This window comes from Carcharodon carcharias, chromosome 2, assembly GCF_017639515.1.
Source record: "Carcharodon carcharias isolate sCarCar2 chromosome 2, sCarCar2.pri, whole genome shotgun sequence".
NCBI classification, from domain to species: Eukaryota; Metazoa; Chordata; class Chondrichthyes; order Lamniformes; family Lamnidae; genus Carcharodon; species Carcharodon carcharias.
The window spans coordinates 20199735-20219964 of NC_054468.1; the positions used below are offsets into that span (position 1 = coordinate 20199735).

The window sequence follows — 20230 nt, forward strand, 5'->3', positions numbered from 1 at the left end:
TTTCTGAAATTTATCAGCAACATTTTTTTTTCTCACAGCAAGTTGTTATGATCAGGGATGCACTGCCTGAAAGGACGATGGAGCAGTCTCATTAATGACTTTTGAAAGGAAATTGGTTAAATACTTGAAAAGGAAACATTTGCAGAGTTGTGGTGAAGTGCGCGGGAGTGGGACTAATTGAATAGCTCTTTGAAAGAGTTGGTACAGGGGCAATGGGCTGAATGGCCTTCTGATTTGCTGAAACAAAGGAGGAGCCGGCAGAAAGCAAGAGGGGGAAAAGAAGCCTTTGCTTATTGAGCATCTGTCTCCCAGGAATGTCTTCAATTGACAATGAATTGGTTTGAAATGCTATGACTGTTGGTCTGAAAGCAAACATGATAAATATTTTCAGGCAGCAAGACCCCAAAAGCTGCAAATTTGAACAGTTAACTTGCTTTTTGTGATATTGCCTGAGGGAACAACGTTGGTCAAGGCACCATGAGAAGTCCCTGCTCTTCTTTGAGATTCTTGACACTTCACCTGAAGGCAGGCCCACAGTCATCAACTCACCTGAAGAAGGCTACCTCTGACAAGCACACTCCTGTAATTCAATGCAGTGCCAGCCTAGATCATGCAGGGTTTGAACCAGCATCCTTCTGATTCAGAGGCAAGAGCAAACTAAGCCAAGAACATGTCAAGCCACCCACTGTCCATTCCCACAAACACCCTGTTGTAATATCATATCTAATGTTTTTTTATTTATTCTCGAGATATGGGGTGTCACCAGCAAGAACAGCATTTAGTACCTGTCCCTAACTGCAACTGAACTGCTGCAGTCCATCTGCTGTAGGTACACCCACAGTGGTCTTTTCTTGTAGTGATTTGTACAACTGAGTGGCTCACTCAGCCATTTCAGGGGGAGTGCGAGGCAACTACACTGCTGTGGCTATGGAGGTACATATAGGTCAGGTCAGGTGAGGATAGCAGATTTCCATTCTTCCTTCCCATTAGTGAACCAAGATGGGTTTTTATGACAGTTCTGTAGTTATATGATCATTAGTACCCAGGCTAGCATTTTAATTACAGGTTAATTAATTGAATTTAAATTCTCCCAGCTGGAGTGGTGGGATTTGAACTCAGGTCTTCAGAGCATTTGTCCAAGCCTCTGAATTACTAGTCCCGTGACATTACCACTACGGTACCATCTCCTTCCACTAACGTGAAAAGCCACTAGCCTTTAAGGCCTGTGAAACCAGCAGTGCTTCTGAAACAAGGGCCGCAGGTTTTGTCCTGGCGCTGTGTGACTCTTACACAGTTTTGAAAGTTTTTAAATTAGGGGGAAAATATGCTTTTTCTTGAAAGTGTTTTCATTACTCCTTAGCTTTCAATCTCTCCTACTCCAGTGATATCACCAATGGAGTGGGACTATTAGTATCACAGAGCAGCCCATTTGCTATAATTGAGACTACAGCCCAACAGCCCAACTGCGGACTAATCTGGAGCCCGGTGTAGAATTACGCAGCCACTAATTCAGTTATGTGGGGGAGAGTATGGAGATGTTGGGCTTTTTCCCCTTGCAACAGAGAAGGTTGAGAGGAGATTAGTTGGATGAGTTTAAAATCACACATTGATAGAATAAATAAGGAGAATCATCTTATCCTTGGCAGAAGGGTCAGTGACCAGAGGACATGGATTTGAGGTAACTGCTAAAAGAATCAGAGATGATACAAGGAAACACTTGAGACACAGCGTGTTGTTGTAATCTAGAATGCCTCAAGGGTGGTGGAAGCAGATTCAATAGCAACATTCAAAACAGAACTGGATAAGTACTTGAAGGGAAAGACTTAACAGGACTATGTGGAAAGAGCAGGAGGTTGGGTCAAACTGGATAACTCTTCCAAAGATTCAGCGTAGCCATGATGGGTTCAATGACCTCCTGCTGTGCAGTATGGTTCACTGGAAAACTTAATCCTCACAAAGTGAGGTTTCAGCTGTCTTGAGCTTGTTCCAGTCCATTATTGGCATCAGGCTCCACAGAAAGAACCTTCCCACAATTGAATAATAATTGGCCAAGTTTACAGTACCCTTGTTTAGGGTGGATTCTGGGAGCCTGCCTCACTGAAACCCGCATCTTTATCCCAGCAACGATTGTACTTTCATGAGCAACATGACTCTGCCAATTGGGAGAAGAGGGGTCAGATGTCGGAGATTAAATACAGTGGGAGGAATCTATCTCCAGTCTTCTGGAATAGGACCCAAGTGCTGGTAATATAAGTCACAGAAGGGCTGGTACAGGATTTGGAAAATCCATATCTGTGCAGTATGTGTACTCCTCTACGGTTAACAGAATAGAAGAAGCTTTACTCTGCATCCGACCCATACTGTACTGGCCCTGGGAACATCCCACTGCGATACTTGGCACCAGATGTGGAGAGTGTTTTGCTACCCTGTAACTGATGTCCTTCACCTTGATGAGCCTTAAATAAAACCTTCTAAAATGTACTGATTCTCAGAGTTGATCTGGTGACTGTATCACATTGTTAAAGGAAGTGCAAAGTAAACAGACACAGTTACACTAGCATTTTGTAGTTAGAGAAGAAACAGTTTGTCCAGTTACATGGTTTGGGAACTTGTGTGTGCATTGTTTATGTCTGTGTGTCTGCACGTGCGCTTATTTGTATGTGAATGCTGTATCTGTGTATATGAAATTAAGTGAGAACATACAACTAGTGCTGGAGCCCGGAGTTAATAACAGGGCTTATTAGAGTGGAAGGAAGGCCTTTTATGGTTTGGTTAAGTTACCTGAGGAAACTTGTGATAAAGCTTTGAACTCAGTTGGTACTTTGACAAAGTTCAGCTTTACGGTATTGGTTCTTTTGTTTTAGCTTTCTTTCTCATTTGGAAATGCCAGGAATTCTGATTACTTTCCAAAGGGGATTCACACTCTTGTATATCTCTCTTCTCCCCTATTTCACAGCCCAGGAGAGGGAATTCTGTTGAAAAGCTACTTGTTGAACAGGATCTACTTTGCGTTGCACTCCATTTGTTGGCAGACTTTATCTGTTGAAATCCACAGTCCTCATTATTTGTTCCATGTCTCTTGTGCAGTATGTGGCAGCCCTTAATTTTTGTCAAAATTTGAAGTCAACGGGCGAATTGTAGCTCCGTCGGTAGCACCTTTTCCTTGCAATCAGAAGGCTGAGGGTTCAAATCCTACACTGGGTGATGATGATGATGATGGATTTTCCCATTGGTCGGATGGATAACTCTTCATCAAGGAGACCAGTTGTTCACCACCTAGGTTGGTGTTGTCTCATACGTGATGTTAAAGTGAATCTTGATTGATTGGTTCAATTGCAAATGTTGCACATCAAGTCCCTGTTTGATCACGTAATCCAGGCAGATGCTGCACTGCCCTTTGAATGCAAAATTAATTTGAGGCCCGGCCCACCCTCTAAGGTGGGTGTTGAAAGATCCCAAGACATTATTTTGCAGGAGAGTGGGGAAGATATATCTGGTGTCCTGAACAATATTTATCCCCCAACCAGAATTGCTAAAAACAAATGATTTCTGATGTAGCTTTGAAGGTCACAGAGAGCTGCCTATGCCTGCAACCGTGGAGATGCCCTTGCGACAGGCAATAAATAACCCATAATTTATTTTTCCAATTAAAATTATTGTTACTAAAGTGAGCTCGAGCGCAGAGGTCTGGAACTGATTCCCAGCAGGGCGCCTGATTTAGGGCCGTCAGGACCAGGTCGCTTTTAGTAGTGGCAATCATGATTGTTGAGAAAGTCCCCAATTAAACAGATGGATTGGTTGTATTTTGCTTCCAGAATGAAAACCATTCAAAAAAATTTCATGCCTTTAACTATTATGATTACTACTTTCAAAGTATATGGATGAGACATTCTCGTTACACTCTGGTATGCAGTGAAATACAATTATATCTTGAGCGGCAGTTGTATCAATGTTGTGAGCAATTAAAGGATATTCCATGTAACCAGATTAGTGGAGCTGCCTTGCCTTTGGCGTTGCCAACTCTGATTGCGTGTATTCTTGCATCACATGACCTCGTCTTCAACAGTCACACCCAGTCAAAATGGCCTTTTTCCCATCTCCCTATATCTTTACAACGAATAGATAAGAACATTCAAAGAAACGTGTGCATTAGTTTTTTTCCTAATGCCCCTGTGCTTTTTCTTCTGGGTTGCTTACCGCACTGTCCAGATTACTGTTCAATCCCTGGAGACTCCAGGACAATCCTGGAGGGTTTGCAACCCTTCCTGGCATCTATAAACAGGGGCTGTGGTCTTACTGCTGAGATGTAAAGGAAACAAAACCAATTATCTCTACCATAGCATGGGTGTTGTGATATAGGGCTGAAGCTCATGGAGAGGATCCCAATCACTGCTTTTTACCCTGCTCCAGATACATCCTGTCGGAACATTGGAATATTAGCATCTCAAGCCTATTCCACCATTCAATGAAATTCCTGATCTGTGACTCCATATTGGCCTTTGATCGATATCCTCATTGGGGATTGCACATAGCAACTGCAGCAGTTGGGGTAGTGACACGTCCCAAGGCATCTCATAGGAATATGATGAGACAAAAGTTGACAGCAAGCCACATAGGGAGATGTTAAAAGGGATGACCAAAAGCTTGTTCAGAGGAGGGTAGAGAAAGCTAGAAATGTGAAGAGCCTTAGGGAGGGAATTCCAGAGCTTAGGCAGCTGCCAATAGTGGAGCAATTAAGATTGAGAATGAGCAAGAGGCTAGGTTTGGATGAGTGCAGATCTCTCAAAGGTTTGTGGAGCTAGAGATTTCAGAGATAGGGAGCGGCAAGAGAGTTGAGCAATTGAGAGGACTGTTGGATGTGTAAATATCCTGTCAATACCTGGTTGATTTATTCTTCATCGTGGGGGAGGTCGGAGAGTGGTTTTTGAGTTCTTGCTGAAGACGGTGAGAACGGTGATCCATGTGTTCCTGGGGAGCAGGTCAAGTAGCTATAGAGCAGAATCAAAAGTACTGCCAATTATTACAAGGCCTCTGTGGCCTCTATTATCAATAAGCAGTAGGACTGGAAGCTTGGACAGGGGTGGAATAGTTGTATTAGGGTACCACTGAACCCAAAGCCTTCCCAGGCCTCCCAATGAAAAGGAAGGAATGAATTTGTGTAGTGTGCTCAGTGAGTCATTTTGCTTTGCTTACATTCTGCTGCAAGTGAAGACTGGGGATGATTACTTCCATAGATCTCCACCCATTTTTTCATGGGGTGAAAGGAGATGGGCTATAGATTTGAAACTGAATGAGTGATTAGAATATTAGAAATTACTGCTTAGGCCTTGGCTGGAGGACTGTGGACAATTTTGTATGGGCACCATACTTCAGGAAAGACGTACCAGGAATTTGAGTTATTAGGAGGGATAAGCAGGCCTCGCCCCAAGCCAGCTGCTCAGAAGCCATCTCCAGACACCTGCCCTGCTTTGGCCCTCAGTGGAGGAAGATTCAGAATTGACCTGTAAATGAACAGTTAATTAAGCAGGTTGGCTACCTGCTGTTGCTGGGCAGTGCCAGTGGTGACTCACCTCTGGGAAGATCGCTCAGAGGTGGGAATGCGTTGGCCTGCTAACCTAACGCTTACATCTCTGAAATTTTCCCTGGTCCTGCCTTCGAGCCCCTCCAACTCCGCAGGACCGGTGGGGGGGGCATTTGGGTGCTGCCATCAGGGACCTGAGGGAACAATTCCCTTGCTGATGAAATAATAATTTACAACCAGCGGGAACAAACTGATAATGTTCCATACACAATTGGAGCATTCGCATTGAGTGTTGGGATGTGGCAGGGGCTGGGGGAGGTTGTGCAGGACTGACTCTGGTCAGGGGAGGTGGAGAGCAGCCTTGGGGCAATGGGTGGGGGTGGGGGGGTTGGAGGGGTACCAAGATTTCCAGCTGGGGTCAGGATGAGCACTCCTCCCCTTACTGTAAGTAAATGTAAAAGCACCAGTGTCTCTTCTGGCCCTGATCCTCTTTTATTTTACAAAACTCCGCGCATCTTCATGATCAACCCCCTTCCTCACTCAGTGAGCTCACTGGTTGTGCACAAATCCTTTGGCTCCCTTGTGTTTGTCTCTGCAGATAGGATAAGGCATCCAGATAAAAGTGCTACACTGATCGTAGGCATATAAAGGGTTACAAAGTACAATTTCCCAACAGTTCTGTCAACTCTGGAGAAGTAGAAAAGTTTGTTTAACCAGTCCTGAAATAGAATAGCATTCAGAAGGAAAAAAGAAGTCCGATATGAATGAATGGCAGCTTGGAAGTTACAGTGTGAGACTCTCGGTTAGCAATTGTATAATCAGGCTCAGGCCCCAGTAAAAGCTACTAAGGGTGTGTCTGTTCCGGTACCTCAGTAAATTAAAATGATTCATACTTGCAGGGCAAGGTCAGGATAAAGTCTCACTTCACACACGTTCCCAAAGTAGTACGCCAACAGCTTTCATTTATATAGCGCCTTTAGCAGGTAATAAAAGATTCCAAGGAGCTTCACAGGGGCATTTGATGCTGAGCCAGATAAGTAGACTGTATTTGGTCAAAGACGTAGTTTTTGAGGAGCACCTTAAAGAAGGAAAGAGAGGTAGAGAGACAGGAAGGTTTAGGAAGGCAATTCCAGAGCTTGGGACTGAGGCAGCTGAAGTTGTGGCTGTCAATGGTAGAATAATGAAAATTAGGGGTGTGCATTAGGCCAGAATTGGACAGATCGTATGGAGCGCGCAGAACAAGGCTGCCAGCCTCCTGCTGGCCCAAATAAGGAAATTAAATAAAAATTTACCTTGCTGGGCCTTTTCTGGTCCATGTTTCACCTCCCAGCATGTTTGACCTGATAGGGAAGCTGCTCCCTTGCTCATCCGTCTGACTAAAATTCCCAATCTGCATATGTAAAGCAGGGCCTAGCTGCCTTCCTGCGTGTGTCCTGCTCCTTTGTTCAAATCCGCCTCCTGGGACTTCGTTTCAGCCCATGTGGCAAGACAAAGAGCTCGACTTGCATCCTCTTCAAATGGATGAGCTGCCTGTGGCGGCCGACAGTGGGTGGGGGCCAGCCTTCCCAAATAATACGAAAGAGGCCCGAGGCCTGACTTTGGCCCATTCTTGGGCCTATACATTCTGTGCACGGTGCCCATTTCAGCCTTGGAAATGGGCCTGAAGGAACTTCTACCCCCTAAAATTTTCAGCCCTTGGCCTTTGAGAGGTCACTTCAGAAATAAAATAATGCAACTAATGTTGACCTGTAGAAGCAGCCTTTCCGGACTTTGCTGTGATTAGGCAGCCTACAGATGTACTCACTGCCATCGCTCGTTGGTGGGAAGGAGAAATTTCATTCCTGATGATGATCAGATTTGCTGGTTAAGGTTTCCACTGTCAGTAGTTGTTTTGCACAAATTTCTCAAAACTAGAAGAAGTCTCATGGGTGATTCTCGTGGTGTTTCCGTTTAAACAGGGCCAATGCCTGAAGGGTGGGAACAAGCAGTGACACCTGAGGGAGAAATTTACTTCACCAACCACAAAACCAAGACAACTTCCTGGCTCGACCCAAGATTGGATCAACGCAGCAGTAAGAACCAATAAAACTACTAGCTGACCCCATTTCACATTCCTGTACATTCGGACACACAATGTGTCCCATAGCTTCGCCAGGAACTTGAACCATTTACGTTCTTGGTGAGAGATGACTGACTGTTCCAGGGGAAAGAAAGGGAGCCGTTCTTTATCTGGATGGCCAGCCACTGCAACCAGTAATGCAGGTTGGCCATGGCTTGGGTCAAAGGTGATGTAGAACTTAATCTGCATTAGCACCCCTGACAATACCTCTTAACCTCGGAGGAGTGTCTTTTGCCCACACCAGCATTTGTCCTACTCTCTGTACTCCATGGGTTCTCAAAGGTGGCTTTGTTAAAATTTGAGCTGAATTCCAGTCAGTTGTGTGGCAGGGGCTTGTGTCCACTGGGATTTGAACTGACGAATAGCAAATTGCCCTTCACTTCTGGGCTCTTTGGAGCAATGACCATCTTTCATCCCATCAGACCTGGATCTGAACCCAAGTCTCCAAGGTGACAGGCCAATCCCCTGGTGTACACCCATGCTATTTAGACCCCTTCAATAAATGCTACTACATTTCCCTTGCTGTGGTTTAATTTCAAATGTCACTGTTGATCAGATCCTACCTGTGTGAGCAAAAATACTACCTGCAAATTTCAATTATTTATTGCTCTGTGCTAGCCGGGAGTCTTAGAAGTTTGGAATGAGCCACATATTCTTTATATGTTGTTGAGAATGTTTTAAAAGCCCATTGAGATCTGGTAAAGCATCTTGCAGGTGCCTTAGTCAGATTTCGGGTCTGATGGCGCACACGCAAGGATGTGACTGATGTTGCAATAAAATTATTGGAATGACTCTTGAAAAGATTTTCTACAGCCTGTCCACCAAATTCTCAATGCTGTGTGAGCAGACTTTTACCTATTTAATAGGGTGCCTCATTCCATACCTTGTGTCTAATTCTTTCAAATCAGTGGTCAGAGACCAGCCTGACAGCAGATATTCTGAATACCAGCTACCTCCCAAGGAAGGAATAAATCAGAAACTCAGCTCAGCTTTCTGTCCTTCATTGCCTCAGTTTTAAACATCTCATCCTCATGTTCCTACCCTTCCATGGCTTGTCCCTCCCTGTCTATGTAATCTCCTCCAGACTTACGACCCTCCAAGAACTTTGTGCTCCTCCAACTCTGGCCTCTTCACCCCTCTATTATCAACCATGGTTCAGCCATCTAGGCCCTAAGCCCTGAAATCTTCCCTTCAAATCACTCTGCCCTCCACACCCTCCTTTAAGATGCTTCTTAAAACCTAGCTCTTTAACCAAGCTTTTGGTCATCTGACCTAACAGCTCCTTCTTTGATTCTGTGTCAGTTCTTGTCTGATACACCATGGGAGCTATATAAATGCAAATGGTCTTCATTGTGTTGCACCTGGGTAAAATGTTCCACACAAAAAATCATATGATGGGTGACTTAATTGATATCGCTCGTGTTATGCTATCACCCTCAGTGAAAATTATCCCCATGCTTTACCCTAATCTACTTCTTTTATAGTCCATTAGTACTGCTATGTGTATGTGGTGCTGTCTGGTACAGGGTGCATTAAGCTAGTTCTGTGCATTTGATGTTTACTTGTACAGGAATCAACCTTCTAGCCCATTGGTCTAACTCAATGCACTTGGTACTCTCTGATACAGGATTTTATACATCTCGTCCATTGGTATTGTTCCATTCCTTTAGCCTCTTGATACATTATTTTCCATGAGATGGTGTTCGTTAGTTGTTTAGCACATTTGGAATAGTTCCATCTACCTGGTATCCAGTGAAAATCCACATCTGAGCAACATACCCATGATAGGAAAGTACATTTGTTTTCTCCTGGACATCACTTGCTCTATTTTCCAGTAGCTGAGTTATATGAATCTAGCAATCTGCCTGATCTTGTTTCACCCAAGTGCACTGAAAATAGTTAATGGAGCTCCACATGTGTGAAAGACATGGACTTATATAGCACCTTTCACCACGACCAGACACCCTGAAGCACTTGACAACCAATGAGGTATTTCTGAAGTGTTGTCACTGCTGTAATGTAGGAAACAAGTCAGCCAATTTGTGCACAGCAAGATCCCACTAACAAGCAATGTGAAAATGACCAGAGGACCTGTTCTTTTGGTGAGGATAAATGTTTCTCAGGACACCAGGGCTAGCTCCCCTGCTCAGCAGTGCAATAGTGCAGTGGCAAGATCTAACATACAAGGCCTCGGCTTAACATCTCTCCGGAAAGACGGCACTTCTGACACTGCCGCACTCCCTCATTACTGCAGTGAAGTGCAGATTTGATTTTTGTGCTCAAGTCCTGGAGTGGAACTTGAGCACGCAACATTCTGATTCAGAAGCAAGAGTGTTACAACTGAGTTACAGATAGCTCCTTGTGACCTGGCACTCCTTACTGAAATCACTATCAGGATAAACTGGGTCATGTTCTGTTACCTGGAGCTCAGGTTAAAGTGAGGTAACATTGAGCTGGGGATGTGAACACCAGGGTATTGCAGGACTTCTTAAACTGAGTTACATACTGGTCTCTTTTTATAAAAGCAGATTTCTCAAAGATAGACATGTTTAATTAAGTCGATTACAATATGAGGATAACTTAGTGCAGAATTAAATATTTACCAGAAATTGACCAAATATTTAGTTTCCAGCCCAGCAACCTTTCCTCAGGTTTTGAACCTGGGTGGGGACTGAGTGAGGATAACTGCGTATTAGCAGCAGATTTCACAAGGTTAATGGGCATGGAATGACCCTCAACAAGTGGCAGCCAAATTCAATTTTTTTTATTCATTCACGGGATGTGGGCTTCGCTGGCTGGGCCAGCATTTATTGTCCATCCCTAGTTGCCCTTGAGAAGGTGGTGGTGAGCTGCCTTCCTGAACTGCTGCAGTCCATGTGGTGTTGGTACATCCACAGTGCTGTTAGGAAGGGAGTTCCAGGATTTTGACCCAGTGACAGTGAAGGAACAGGGATATATTTCCAAGTCAGGTTGGTGAGTGACTAGGAGGGGAACTTCCAGTTGGTGGTGGTGTTCCCATCTATCTGCTATCCTTGTCCTCCTAGATGGTAGTGGTCATGGGTTTGGAAGGTGCTGTCTAGGGAGCCTTGGTGAATTCCTGCAGTTCATCTTGTAGATGGTACACACTGCTGTTACTGTGCGCCAGTGGTGGAGGAAGTGTATATTTGTGAATGTAGTACCAGTCAAGTGGGCTGCTTTGTCCTGGGCAGTGTCAAGCTCCTTGAGTGTTGTGGGAGCTGAACTCATCCAGGCAAGTGGGGAGTATTCCATCACAGTCCTGACTTGCGCCTTGTAGATGGTGGACAGGCTTTGCGGAGTCAGGAGGTGAGCTACTCGTCACACGATTCCTAGTCTCTGATCAGCTCTTGTAGCCACAGTATTTATATAGCTCGTCCAGTTCAGTTTCTGGTCAATGGTAACCCCCAGGATATTGATAGTGGGGGATTCAGCGATGGTAATGCCATTGAATGTCAAGGGGCAGTGGTTAGATTCTCTCTTGTTGGAGATGGTCATTGCCTGGCAATTGTGTGGTGTGAATGTTATTTGCCACTTGTCAGCCCAAGCCTGGATATTGTCCAGGTCTTGCTGCATTTGGACATGCACTATTTCAGTATGAGGAGTCACAAATAGTGCTGAACATTGTGGAATCATCAGTGAACATCCCAACTTCTGACCTTATGATGGAAGGAAGGTCATTGATGAAGCTGAAGGTGTTTGGGCCGAGGATATACCCTGAGGAACTCCTGCAGTGATGTCCTGGAGCTGACATGGTTGACTTCCAACAACCACAAATATTTTCCTTTGTGTTAGGTATGACTCCAACCAGTAGAGTCATAGTAGAGTCAAGTGTGTACCATCTACCGCCTGATTCCCATTGACTCCAGTTTTGTTAAGGCTCCTTGACGACGCATTCAATTAAATGCATCCTTGAATCAAGGGCAGTCACTGTCACCTCACCTCGGGAGTTCAGCTCTTTTGTCCGTGTTTGAACCAAGGCTTTAATGAGGTCAGGAGCTGTGGCCCTGGCGGAACCCAAAATGGGCATCAGTGAGCAGGTTATTGCTAAGCAAGTGCCACATGATAGCACTGCTGCTGACCACTTCCATTACTTTACTGATGATCGAGAATGGACTGATGGGATGGTAATTGGCCAGGTTGGATTTGCCCTGCTTTTTGTGTATAGGACATAGCTGTGCAATTTTCCACATAGCTGGGTAGATGCCATTGTTGGATGCTGTACTGGAACAGCTTGGTTAGGGGCATGGCAAGTTCTGGAGCACAAGTCTCCAGCACTCTTGCTGGAATATTATCAGGGCCCATGGCCTTTGCACTATCCAGCGCCTTCAGCCATTTCTTGATTTCATGTGGAGTGAATTGAATTGGCTGAAGACTCTGATGCTGGGGACCTCTAGAGGAGGCCGAGATGGTTCGGCACTGCTGGCTGAAGACTGTTGCAAATACTTCAGCCTTATCTTTTGCACTGAATTGTTGGGCTCCCTCATCATTGAGGATGGGGATATTTGTGGAGCCGCCTCCTCCTCCAGTGAGTTGCTTAATTGTCCACCATGTTCATGACTGGATGCGGCAGAGCTTAGCAATGATCGGTTGGTTGTGGGATCGCTTAACTCTGTCTATCACTTGCTGTTTATGCTGTTTGACACGCAAGTAGTCCTGTGTTATAGCTTCACCAGGTTGACACCTCATTTTTAGTTATGCCTGGTGCTGCTCCTGGCATGCCCTCCTGCACTCTTCATTGAACCTGCGTTGATCCTCTGACTTGATGGTAATGGGAGAGTGGGGGATATGCTGGGCCATGAGGTTACAGATTGTGTTCGAGTACAATTCTGCTGCTGCTGGCCCACAGCACCTCATGGATGCCCAATCATGAGTTCCTAGATCTGTTCAAAATCTATCCCATTTGGCACGGTGGTAGTGCCCCAAAACACGATAGGGGGTATCCTCAATGTGAAGACAGGGCTTCGTCTCCACAAGGACTGTGCAGTGGTCACTCCTACTGATACTCTCATGGACAGAAGCATCTGCAGCAGGCAGATTGGTGAGGACTCAGTCAAGTATGCTTTCCCCTTTTGTTGTTTCCCTCACCACCTGCCAAAGACCCAGTCTAACAGCCATGTCCTTTAGGGCTCGGTCAGTAATGGTGCTACTGAACCACCCTAGGTGATGGAAATTGAAGTCCCCCACCCAGAGTACATTCTGCGCCCTTGTCACCCTCACTGATTCCTCAAGGTGGTGTTCAACATGGAGCAGCACTGACTCATCAGCCAAGGGAGGGCGGTACGTGGTAATCAGCAGGTTTCCTTGCCCATGTTTTACCCGGTGCCATGAGACTTCACGGGGTCCGGAGTCGAAGTTGCGTACCCCCAGGGCAATTCCCTCCCAACTGTATACCACTGTGCTGCCACCACTGTTGGCTTTGTCCTGCCGCTGGGACAGGACATACCCAGGGAATGGGATGGTGGTGTCTGGGACATTATCATATGAGGCTGATCTGTCGGGGAAAAAAAACAATTGGGTCCTTTCAAAAAGAAAGCTACAAAAAGTGGGGAAAAAAGGGGAGGAACAATTGGACAAACAAACCACTTGCTGAAAGCCCAATTACTGTATATCCAACCTCATGGCCAAACTAAAAGTAGGGGATTTACCTTTGGTGAATCGTCCTTGCTAGCGCTTCACAGGTTATTGGAGCGAAAGGTGCACACAGTTAAATCTAGGATGCCTCTGATCTTCTCGTGAGTTGCATTTTTTTCCTCTCCCTCGCGACTTACTGAAACAAGAAGTTCATTGTTGGCAGAGCTAGCAGACTAACTCCTGGATGTCTTGACTAAGTAAGAAAAGTGCTGGGAGCCAGTGCCAAGCATGTGTTTTTGATCAGAGAGTTAGTGCACAACACCTGATGTTGGCTGCCCCTGGAGGCAATAATCCCTCAACGCAGTGAGCTCAGATAGCAGTGAGGCACCCGAAACATCACCTCCTGTACTTGTGAACGTGGCCTGGGGTTGTGGGGGAGAGTGGCATCCTTGGCCTCTTGCGACTGAAGCAAAGTTTATTGTATAATGCCTGCTTATCCCATTTGCTCTCCCATAACAGCCACATCAGGGATGCTTGCGACAAAGATTTTGTTTCTTTCTGTGTTAAATCCAAATACTTTCTTCAGGTTCCTTGCAGGATTTCATAAGGTGGAAAAGTTTAACAAATTATGAGCTAATTTTGTTTTATAGACATATTTCGTTATTGGTCTCCTACGCATGAACAAGAGTGAGCCATTCAACATCTCGAGTGTTCAGTGTTCCACTATTCAATAATGTCATGGCTGAACTCTATCCATCTGCCCTTGCTGATCAAAAATCTACCAACCTCAGTTTTGAATCTTTCAATTGACCCCCAGCCGCAACAACCTTTTTGGGGAGAGAGTCCCAAATTTTCACTGCTGTTTGTGTGAAGAAGTGCTTCTTGACATCACCCCTGAATGACCTGGCTCTAATTTTGAGGTTATACCTCTTTGTTCTAGACTCCTGCACTATACAGCGATGGAGCGTAGCCTTTGTTGTAGTGCAGGGGATGTTTGAAGCAAGGTCTCTCGAACAGCAACATGTTAATGACCAGGTAACCTGTTTTAGCGATGCTAGTTCAGGGATAAATGTTGGCCAAGGCAGCAGGGAGAACTAGCCTGCACTTTCTTGAATAGTGCTGTGGGATCTTTTATGTCCACCTGAGAGGACTGACAGGACCTCGGTTTAATGTTTCAGCCAAAAGACGGCATTCGTGACAGTGCAGCCCATTGTTCTGCACTGGAGATCAGCCAAGATTATGTGCTGAAGTCTTTGGAATGGGGTTTGAATCCATAGTTTTCTGATACTGCTACCCATTGAACCACAGCTCTAGCAGGGAGGTCCATGACACTGATTGCTCACTCAGTGATGAGAGCCTCTTTGTATGATGCTGCAGATCTGTGGTGCTCCTTGTTTGCGATTGCACTTCCCATCACATCATTATGCAGCAACATGTATTTAGAAAAGAAAGAGACATTAAACGTTAAAAATCTCATACCACTGTGGCTCCATAAATCCCTGTGATGATTGAGCTGCAAGGCTATAACTTGCCCAAATGATTGGTCTGATGAATATGTTTAAGGCAATTGAGTATAATAAAAGTAAGACGCTGAATGAAACATATGCAATTTTTTCCTTTGTTGTCGGAACAGGAGTAGGTTATTCAGCCCTTTGAGCCTGTTCCACCACTCAGTTGGAATGCAGCTGATCTGTATTTTGTCCATCTACCCACCTTGGTTCTATAACCCATAATACCTTGCCTAACAGTTTTGAAATTTTCAATTGACTCCCAGCCTCAACAGCTTTTTGAGGGAGAGAGTTTTCCCAATTTGCACTAGCCTGTGTGTGAAGTAGTGCTTTCTGATATCACCTCCTGAACAGTCCAGCTCTAACTTTAAGGCCATGCCCCTTTGTTCTAGATTCCCCACCAGAGGAAATCATACCTCTCTTCCCTACCCTATCAATTCCTTTGATCATCTGAAATACTCTGCAGCACTTTACCAGAGAGTCTGATACGTACTGGTGATTTTTAAAAATAAATATTTATGGGTAAGCAGTGATGATGGGGAGCCAAAAAACAGCAACCATTTTTTCAGAAAGCATGCACAATCATTTGTTTATAGAAAGTATCTATGGTCTCTAGAAATGACTTGATATTTTGAAGTGCCTGAGGAGGCTGGTATTATCTGATAGCGTTGGTCATGTGGAGTCTGCCAGTCTTGTTCATTCTTCCCTTTGCCTCCAATCACGCGAGAGAATTTCAGGTCCTTTCTCTGTATTAAGAGGAAGCCTGGAGCATGTGCGTTCCAGTGTGGCATAACACAATGGCCCTCCCTGTATTCTTATACTTTACATTTTTAATATCCAGCTTATCAACTCCAAACTGCCGCCCACCCACCACCCCTACCCCGATTCAGCTGAAATTATACCTGTCTGTGGTGAGAAAAATCAACTTTAAAACAAGCTTGCTAAGTGGCCTCAAAACAAAGCCTATGTGGAGGTAATGACCCATGTGTAAGGTGAATGCAGTGATCGTTCTACCAATGGTCCAACCTTGCTGAGGGCATTTAAAAACCATCACACTATAGAGTGCAGCAGCACAGAAAGAAGCCATTCAGCCCATTGTGTCTGTGCTGGCTCTTTGAAGGAGCTGGCTTTACAATTAATCTTTAATTCCTGGAAGCTCCAGGGCATCCATGGAGGTTTGGCAACTTTGGATATAATATTGAGTATAAGAGGAGATCCTGTGGTGTAATTGTGATAGTACATTTACTCCCATCAGGGACACCAATGCTTGATTAGCATTGGCGAGTGTGATACATATTGGGAGGATGGTGCGTGAGGTGAATCACTGAGCTGTAGAAGAGACAGGGGCCTGAAATATAAAAAGACCATTAGCTTGGAGTGAAGGCACAGAAGGGTCTCAGGGAGCTTTGCCTTATTAATGAGCTGCTCCAGACCAAGCCTGGCAATGCTTGATGCTGACACTGGATGCCTGACGTGGGAAAGATTGAGTCCTCGAGTACTAAGGTCTCTTATCGTGACGTGTTTGTGTCTTTAAAATAACTAAGTTTCATTCCAGGGAGCACTTGGGAAAGATACATGAAAAGATATAACTCTCCCCAATTATGTTGTTGCAGCTCACCCCTCACTACTTCTGTAATCTCCTTTAGCCCTGCAAACTTCTGAGACATCTGCACATCTCCAGACCTGGCCTCTGGTACATCCCCAATTTCAATTGCTCTACCATTGGCGGGCCATGCCTTCAGTTGTCTAGGCCCTGAACTCTGGAATTCCCTCCCAAAACCTCTCCATTTCTTGGGTCCCCCTTTCCTCCTTTAAGGCAGCCCACCACCACCTTCTCAAGGGCCACAAGGGATGGGCAATGAATTCTGGCCCAGCCAGAGAAGCCCACATCCTGTGAATGAATTTAAAAAAAATGATGCTCTATAAAAAAACTTGAGACTTAAAAAAACAATCATTTGGCCACCTGTTCTAACATCTCCTTACATGACTTGATGTCAGATTTGCCCGATAATGTTCCTCTGAAGCACCTGGGGCTTGATACTATGTTAAAGGCATGATAAAACTGCACATTATTGTGTCACACAAATTGTCGGAATATCCCTGACAGACACAGTCTGGTTCACTCCTGCACATCTGTCTTAACATTTCCCTGAGGGGACAAAAGCAACTCCTTGAAACGACTCCAAGAAGTAGAAAAAAAAATTATGTTCTCACGTTAACTTTGACCTCTGGAGCAGGACACTGAGCCTGCAGGTTAAATGGAGTGGCGATGTCCAGTTTTTCTTGACATCCTGAGCACCGCTGACAGGTGTGCATTCGCTCTATCGGGGGATGAGGACTGATGACTGTGGTGGGGGGGAAAGGGGGGAAACGCACTCTGGGGGGATGAAAGCCTTCATCTGTTTCCCTGTTTACTCAGTGCTGGGGAAGTGCAGAGCACGGGCCCACTCAGAACAGAGTGGAGACCTTCCTGTTTGACAAGAATCATTTGTGCTTGGTGGTACAGAACTTCAGTATTGTTGTGAATAGAGACATGTTGCTGAAACTTTTCATCTTGTACTCATCAGGACAAATGCACGAATGCCAAATTTCAAATGATCACACCCTTGCTTTCTTCATGCAATGGCTCATTTAATCAGACGCGACTTGCCACCAATCAGCGCTCTTTTCTCCTGTAGTATGAATTGTGGTGATCATTTGAAATTTGTCCTTCTTGTATTTTTCCTGATGAGTGCAAGACGAAAAGCTTCAGCAACATGTCTCCCTTTTCAGCAATATTGAAGAACCACCGTGCTTCATGAGAGAGCTTTTTACTTGGCAGCGCACCTGGAGTTCATTTCAATATTGTGAGGCCAGTGTGCAGGGGTGGTGGGAAGGAGAAAACCTGTATAATTACCTGTAAGCTCTCTCTATGTACATCGAGAATACATTCAAACCATTTGTACATGAGGTCATGTTCCTACTGATCACTGTGCCCGTGATCCTGCGGCCTGTTTGCAAACAAGAAAATGAACTGTGGTGTTTCTGTTTCCTTCCTGCGCAAGTGTCAATTTGTTAAATTGACTCGGTGTCCCGATTGGAATCTTGGCTGTATCCGTCTTTGCTGTCCTCAGGTATGTGCTGCTTATTTATTCAGAAGAATTGGGAGTAAGTGGACCCAATATTCGGGCTGTACACGAGCCACAGGAAGTTTTGCCCTGCTGGCACAAACCATGGGTGTCTGATATCCACCAGCGATCGACAAGGTTCCCTGCATCCTGTCTGCACTCCCTTTACCACCCTTGACACCCGTGTCCTCAGCCATTCAGGCCCTAAGCTTGGAATTTCCTCCCCGAATCTCTCTACCTCCTTGCTCTTTCTTTAAGACGCTCTTTTAAAATCTACCTCTTTGGACAAGCTTTTATTTTTTTGGGCCAGCTGTCCAAATATTTCTTTGCGTGATATAAAAACATAAGCAGAAATTCCTGTTTTGCTTAGATGGACGGGTATTCCAAACTGACAAAGCAATGAGTCTTTCATAAAGTATAAACAACTTTTAATGGGACTGCATGTTGAAGATGGGGTCAGAATTTGCACTTAGGGACTTTCTGCGGGGCAAGTCCTGTCTTTCGGATGAGACATTAAACCGAGGCCCTATCTGCCCTCTCAGGTGGATGTAAATGACCCCATGGCACTATTTTGAAGAAGGGCAGGGGAGTTACCCCTGGCATCCTGGCCAACATTTATCCTCCGACCAACATCACAAAGACGGACTAACTGGTCGTAGTCACTTTGCTGTTTGTGCAAATTGACCGTCGTGTTGCCTATATTACATCAGTGACCACTGCTCAAAAATAATTTATTGCCTGTAAAGTGCTCTGGGACATCTAATAGTCATGTAAGGCACTATGTAAATGCAATTTTTGTTTTGCCCTTGTCTGGCGCGACTCAGTTGATGGCACTCTTTGGCCCAGATTTTCCAGCCCTGTGGCGCAAGCCGGCTCCCCAGCCAGAAGCCCGTTGACTTGCAGCAGGAGTGGAAAATCCTGCCCCTTGTGTCAGAAGGTTCAAGTCTGACTCAAGAGACACCTCCAGCGCAGCACGGGCACTGTCTTTGGGACGGATGCATTAAATGGAGGATCAGCCTGCCCTCTCAAGTGGATGAAATGCCTGCTGCATTTTGTTAAAGAAGAGCAGAGGAGTTATTTCAGTTCAATGAAACATTAATGGCTACGTGCAGTGAATACACAAGCAGTAAAATGGGAGTTATATGTCTTAGGCGCTATTGCCAAAGTTTGAAGTTGGCTACTTCTCTGTCTCCCTTATGCATGTGAAAGGACCCTGTTGTTTAGACAGGCACCACCTGCTCACGTTACAGTTCTCTGATGTAAAGAGGACAAAAGACACTGGAAACTGTGGTGGGGAGGGAGTGCTGTGCTGTAAATGTTTTTAGCCAGGCTTACCTTACAGAGAGAACTCATTTCCCATTCCAGCAAAACTTGCTGAAATTCTCTTGCCAGCTTCACTCTCTGAGGTCAATCTTAGTGCTGCAAGATCGCCATAAATCTGAATGAGATTCGGATTCTTTGGGGAGACCAAATGCAGATTGTGCAACCGCTGCGTGGATCACGCGTGATCCTAAACCTCCTGCCACTGTTAGTGGATCACCTATACCAGTTTGAACCTGTCCAGATCTCTTAGATTGTTGAAGGAAACATTGGCCAATTAATACCATCCTGCAATCTTGGATTAAGACATTTTGTTTTGCGGCGACTAAGTAGAAGATAGGGTCCATAATATGAATTGTGGGGAGATGGTGGTATAGGGTAATGTCACTGGGCTAGTAACCCAGAGGCCTAGGCTATTGTCCTGGAGACAAGCATTCAAATCCCACCATGGCAGCTGGTGGAAATATTCAATCAATAATCTGGAATTGAAAGTTAATCTCAGTAACGGTGACTATGAAACCTTTGTCAATTGTTGCAAAACCCATCCGGTTCACTAATGTCCTTTAGGGAAGGAAACCTGCTGTCCTTACCTGGTCTGGTCTACATGTGATTCCAGGCCCACAGCAACATGGTTAACTCTTAAGTGCCCACTGAAATGGCTTAGCAAGTGACTCAGTTCAAGGACAATTAGGGATGGGCAACAAACTCTGGCCTTGCCCATGACGCTTGCATCCCATGAAAGAATTTTAAAAATGCAGAAGATACGCAGACAAAATAATGTTCAGCAGCACCCTCCTCAAAGGGTATCATACTTCAGAATACCATATCCAGGGAAGTCTAATTTATTCACGTAGCGTTATGCTCTTTTGATAGATATGAGTTTAATTGCGATGTGTGGGATCTCCACTGTTGGATCTTGGCCTTGCTGTCAAAGGAAGGGACTGAGGGTATCTCAAGTTGAGTATCACGAGCTTACAAGTAGAGAATGTAGTAAAGCACCATGGTTTTATACTAATTCACAATTTTCTCAAACTAAAGCAGAGAATTGGAAATGAAAACGGACAAT

The 20230-nt window shown here is 45.0% G+C and overlaps 1 protein-coding gene across 2 annotated transcripts in view; it reads left to right on the forward strand.

Moving 5' to 3' along the window:
* wwtr1 (WW domain containing transcription regulator 1) overlaps positions 1–20230 on the forward strand; it is a 148596-nt gene that overhangs the window by 116783 nt on the left and 11583 nt on the right. The window contains exon 3 of one of the 2 annotated variants that reach the window (XM_041183024.1): positions 7480–7593. The exons of the other annotated variant lie outside the window; for it this stretch is intronic. Coding sequence (XP_041038958.1) covers positions 7480–7593 — 114 coding nt within the window. The remainder of the gene's footprint in view (positions 1–7479; positions 7594–20230) is intronic. 2 annotated transcript variants of the gene reach the window in all.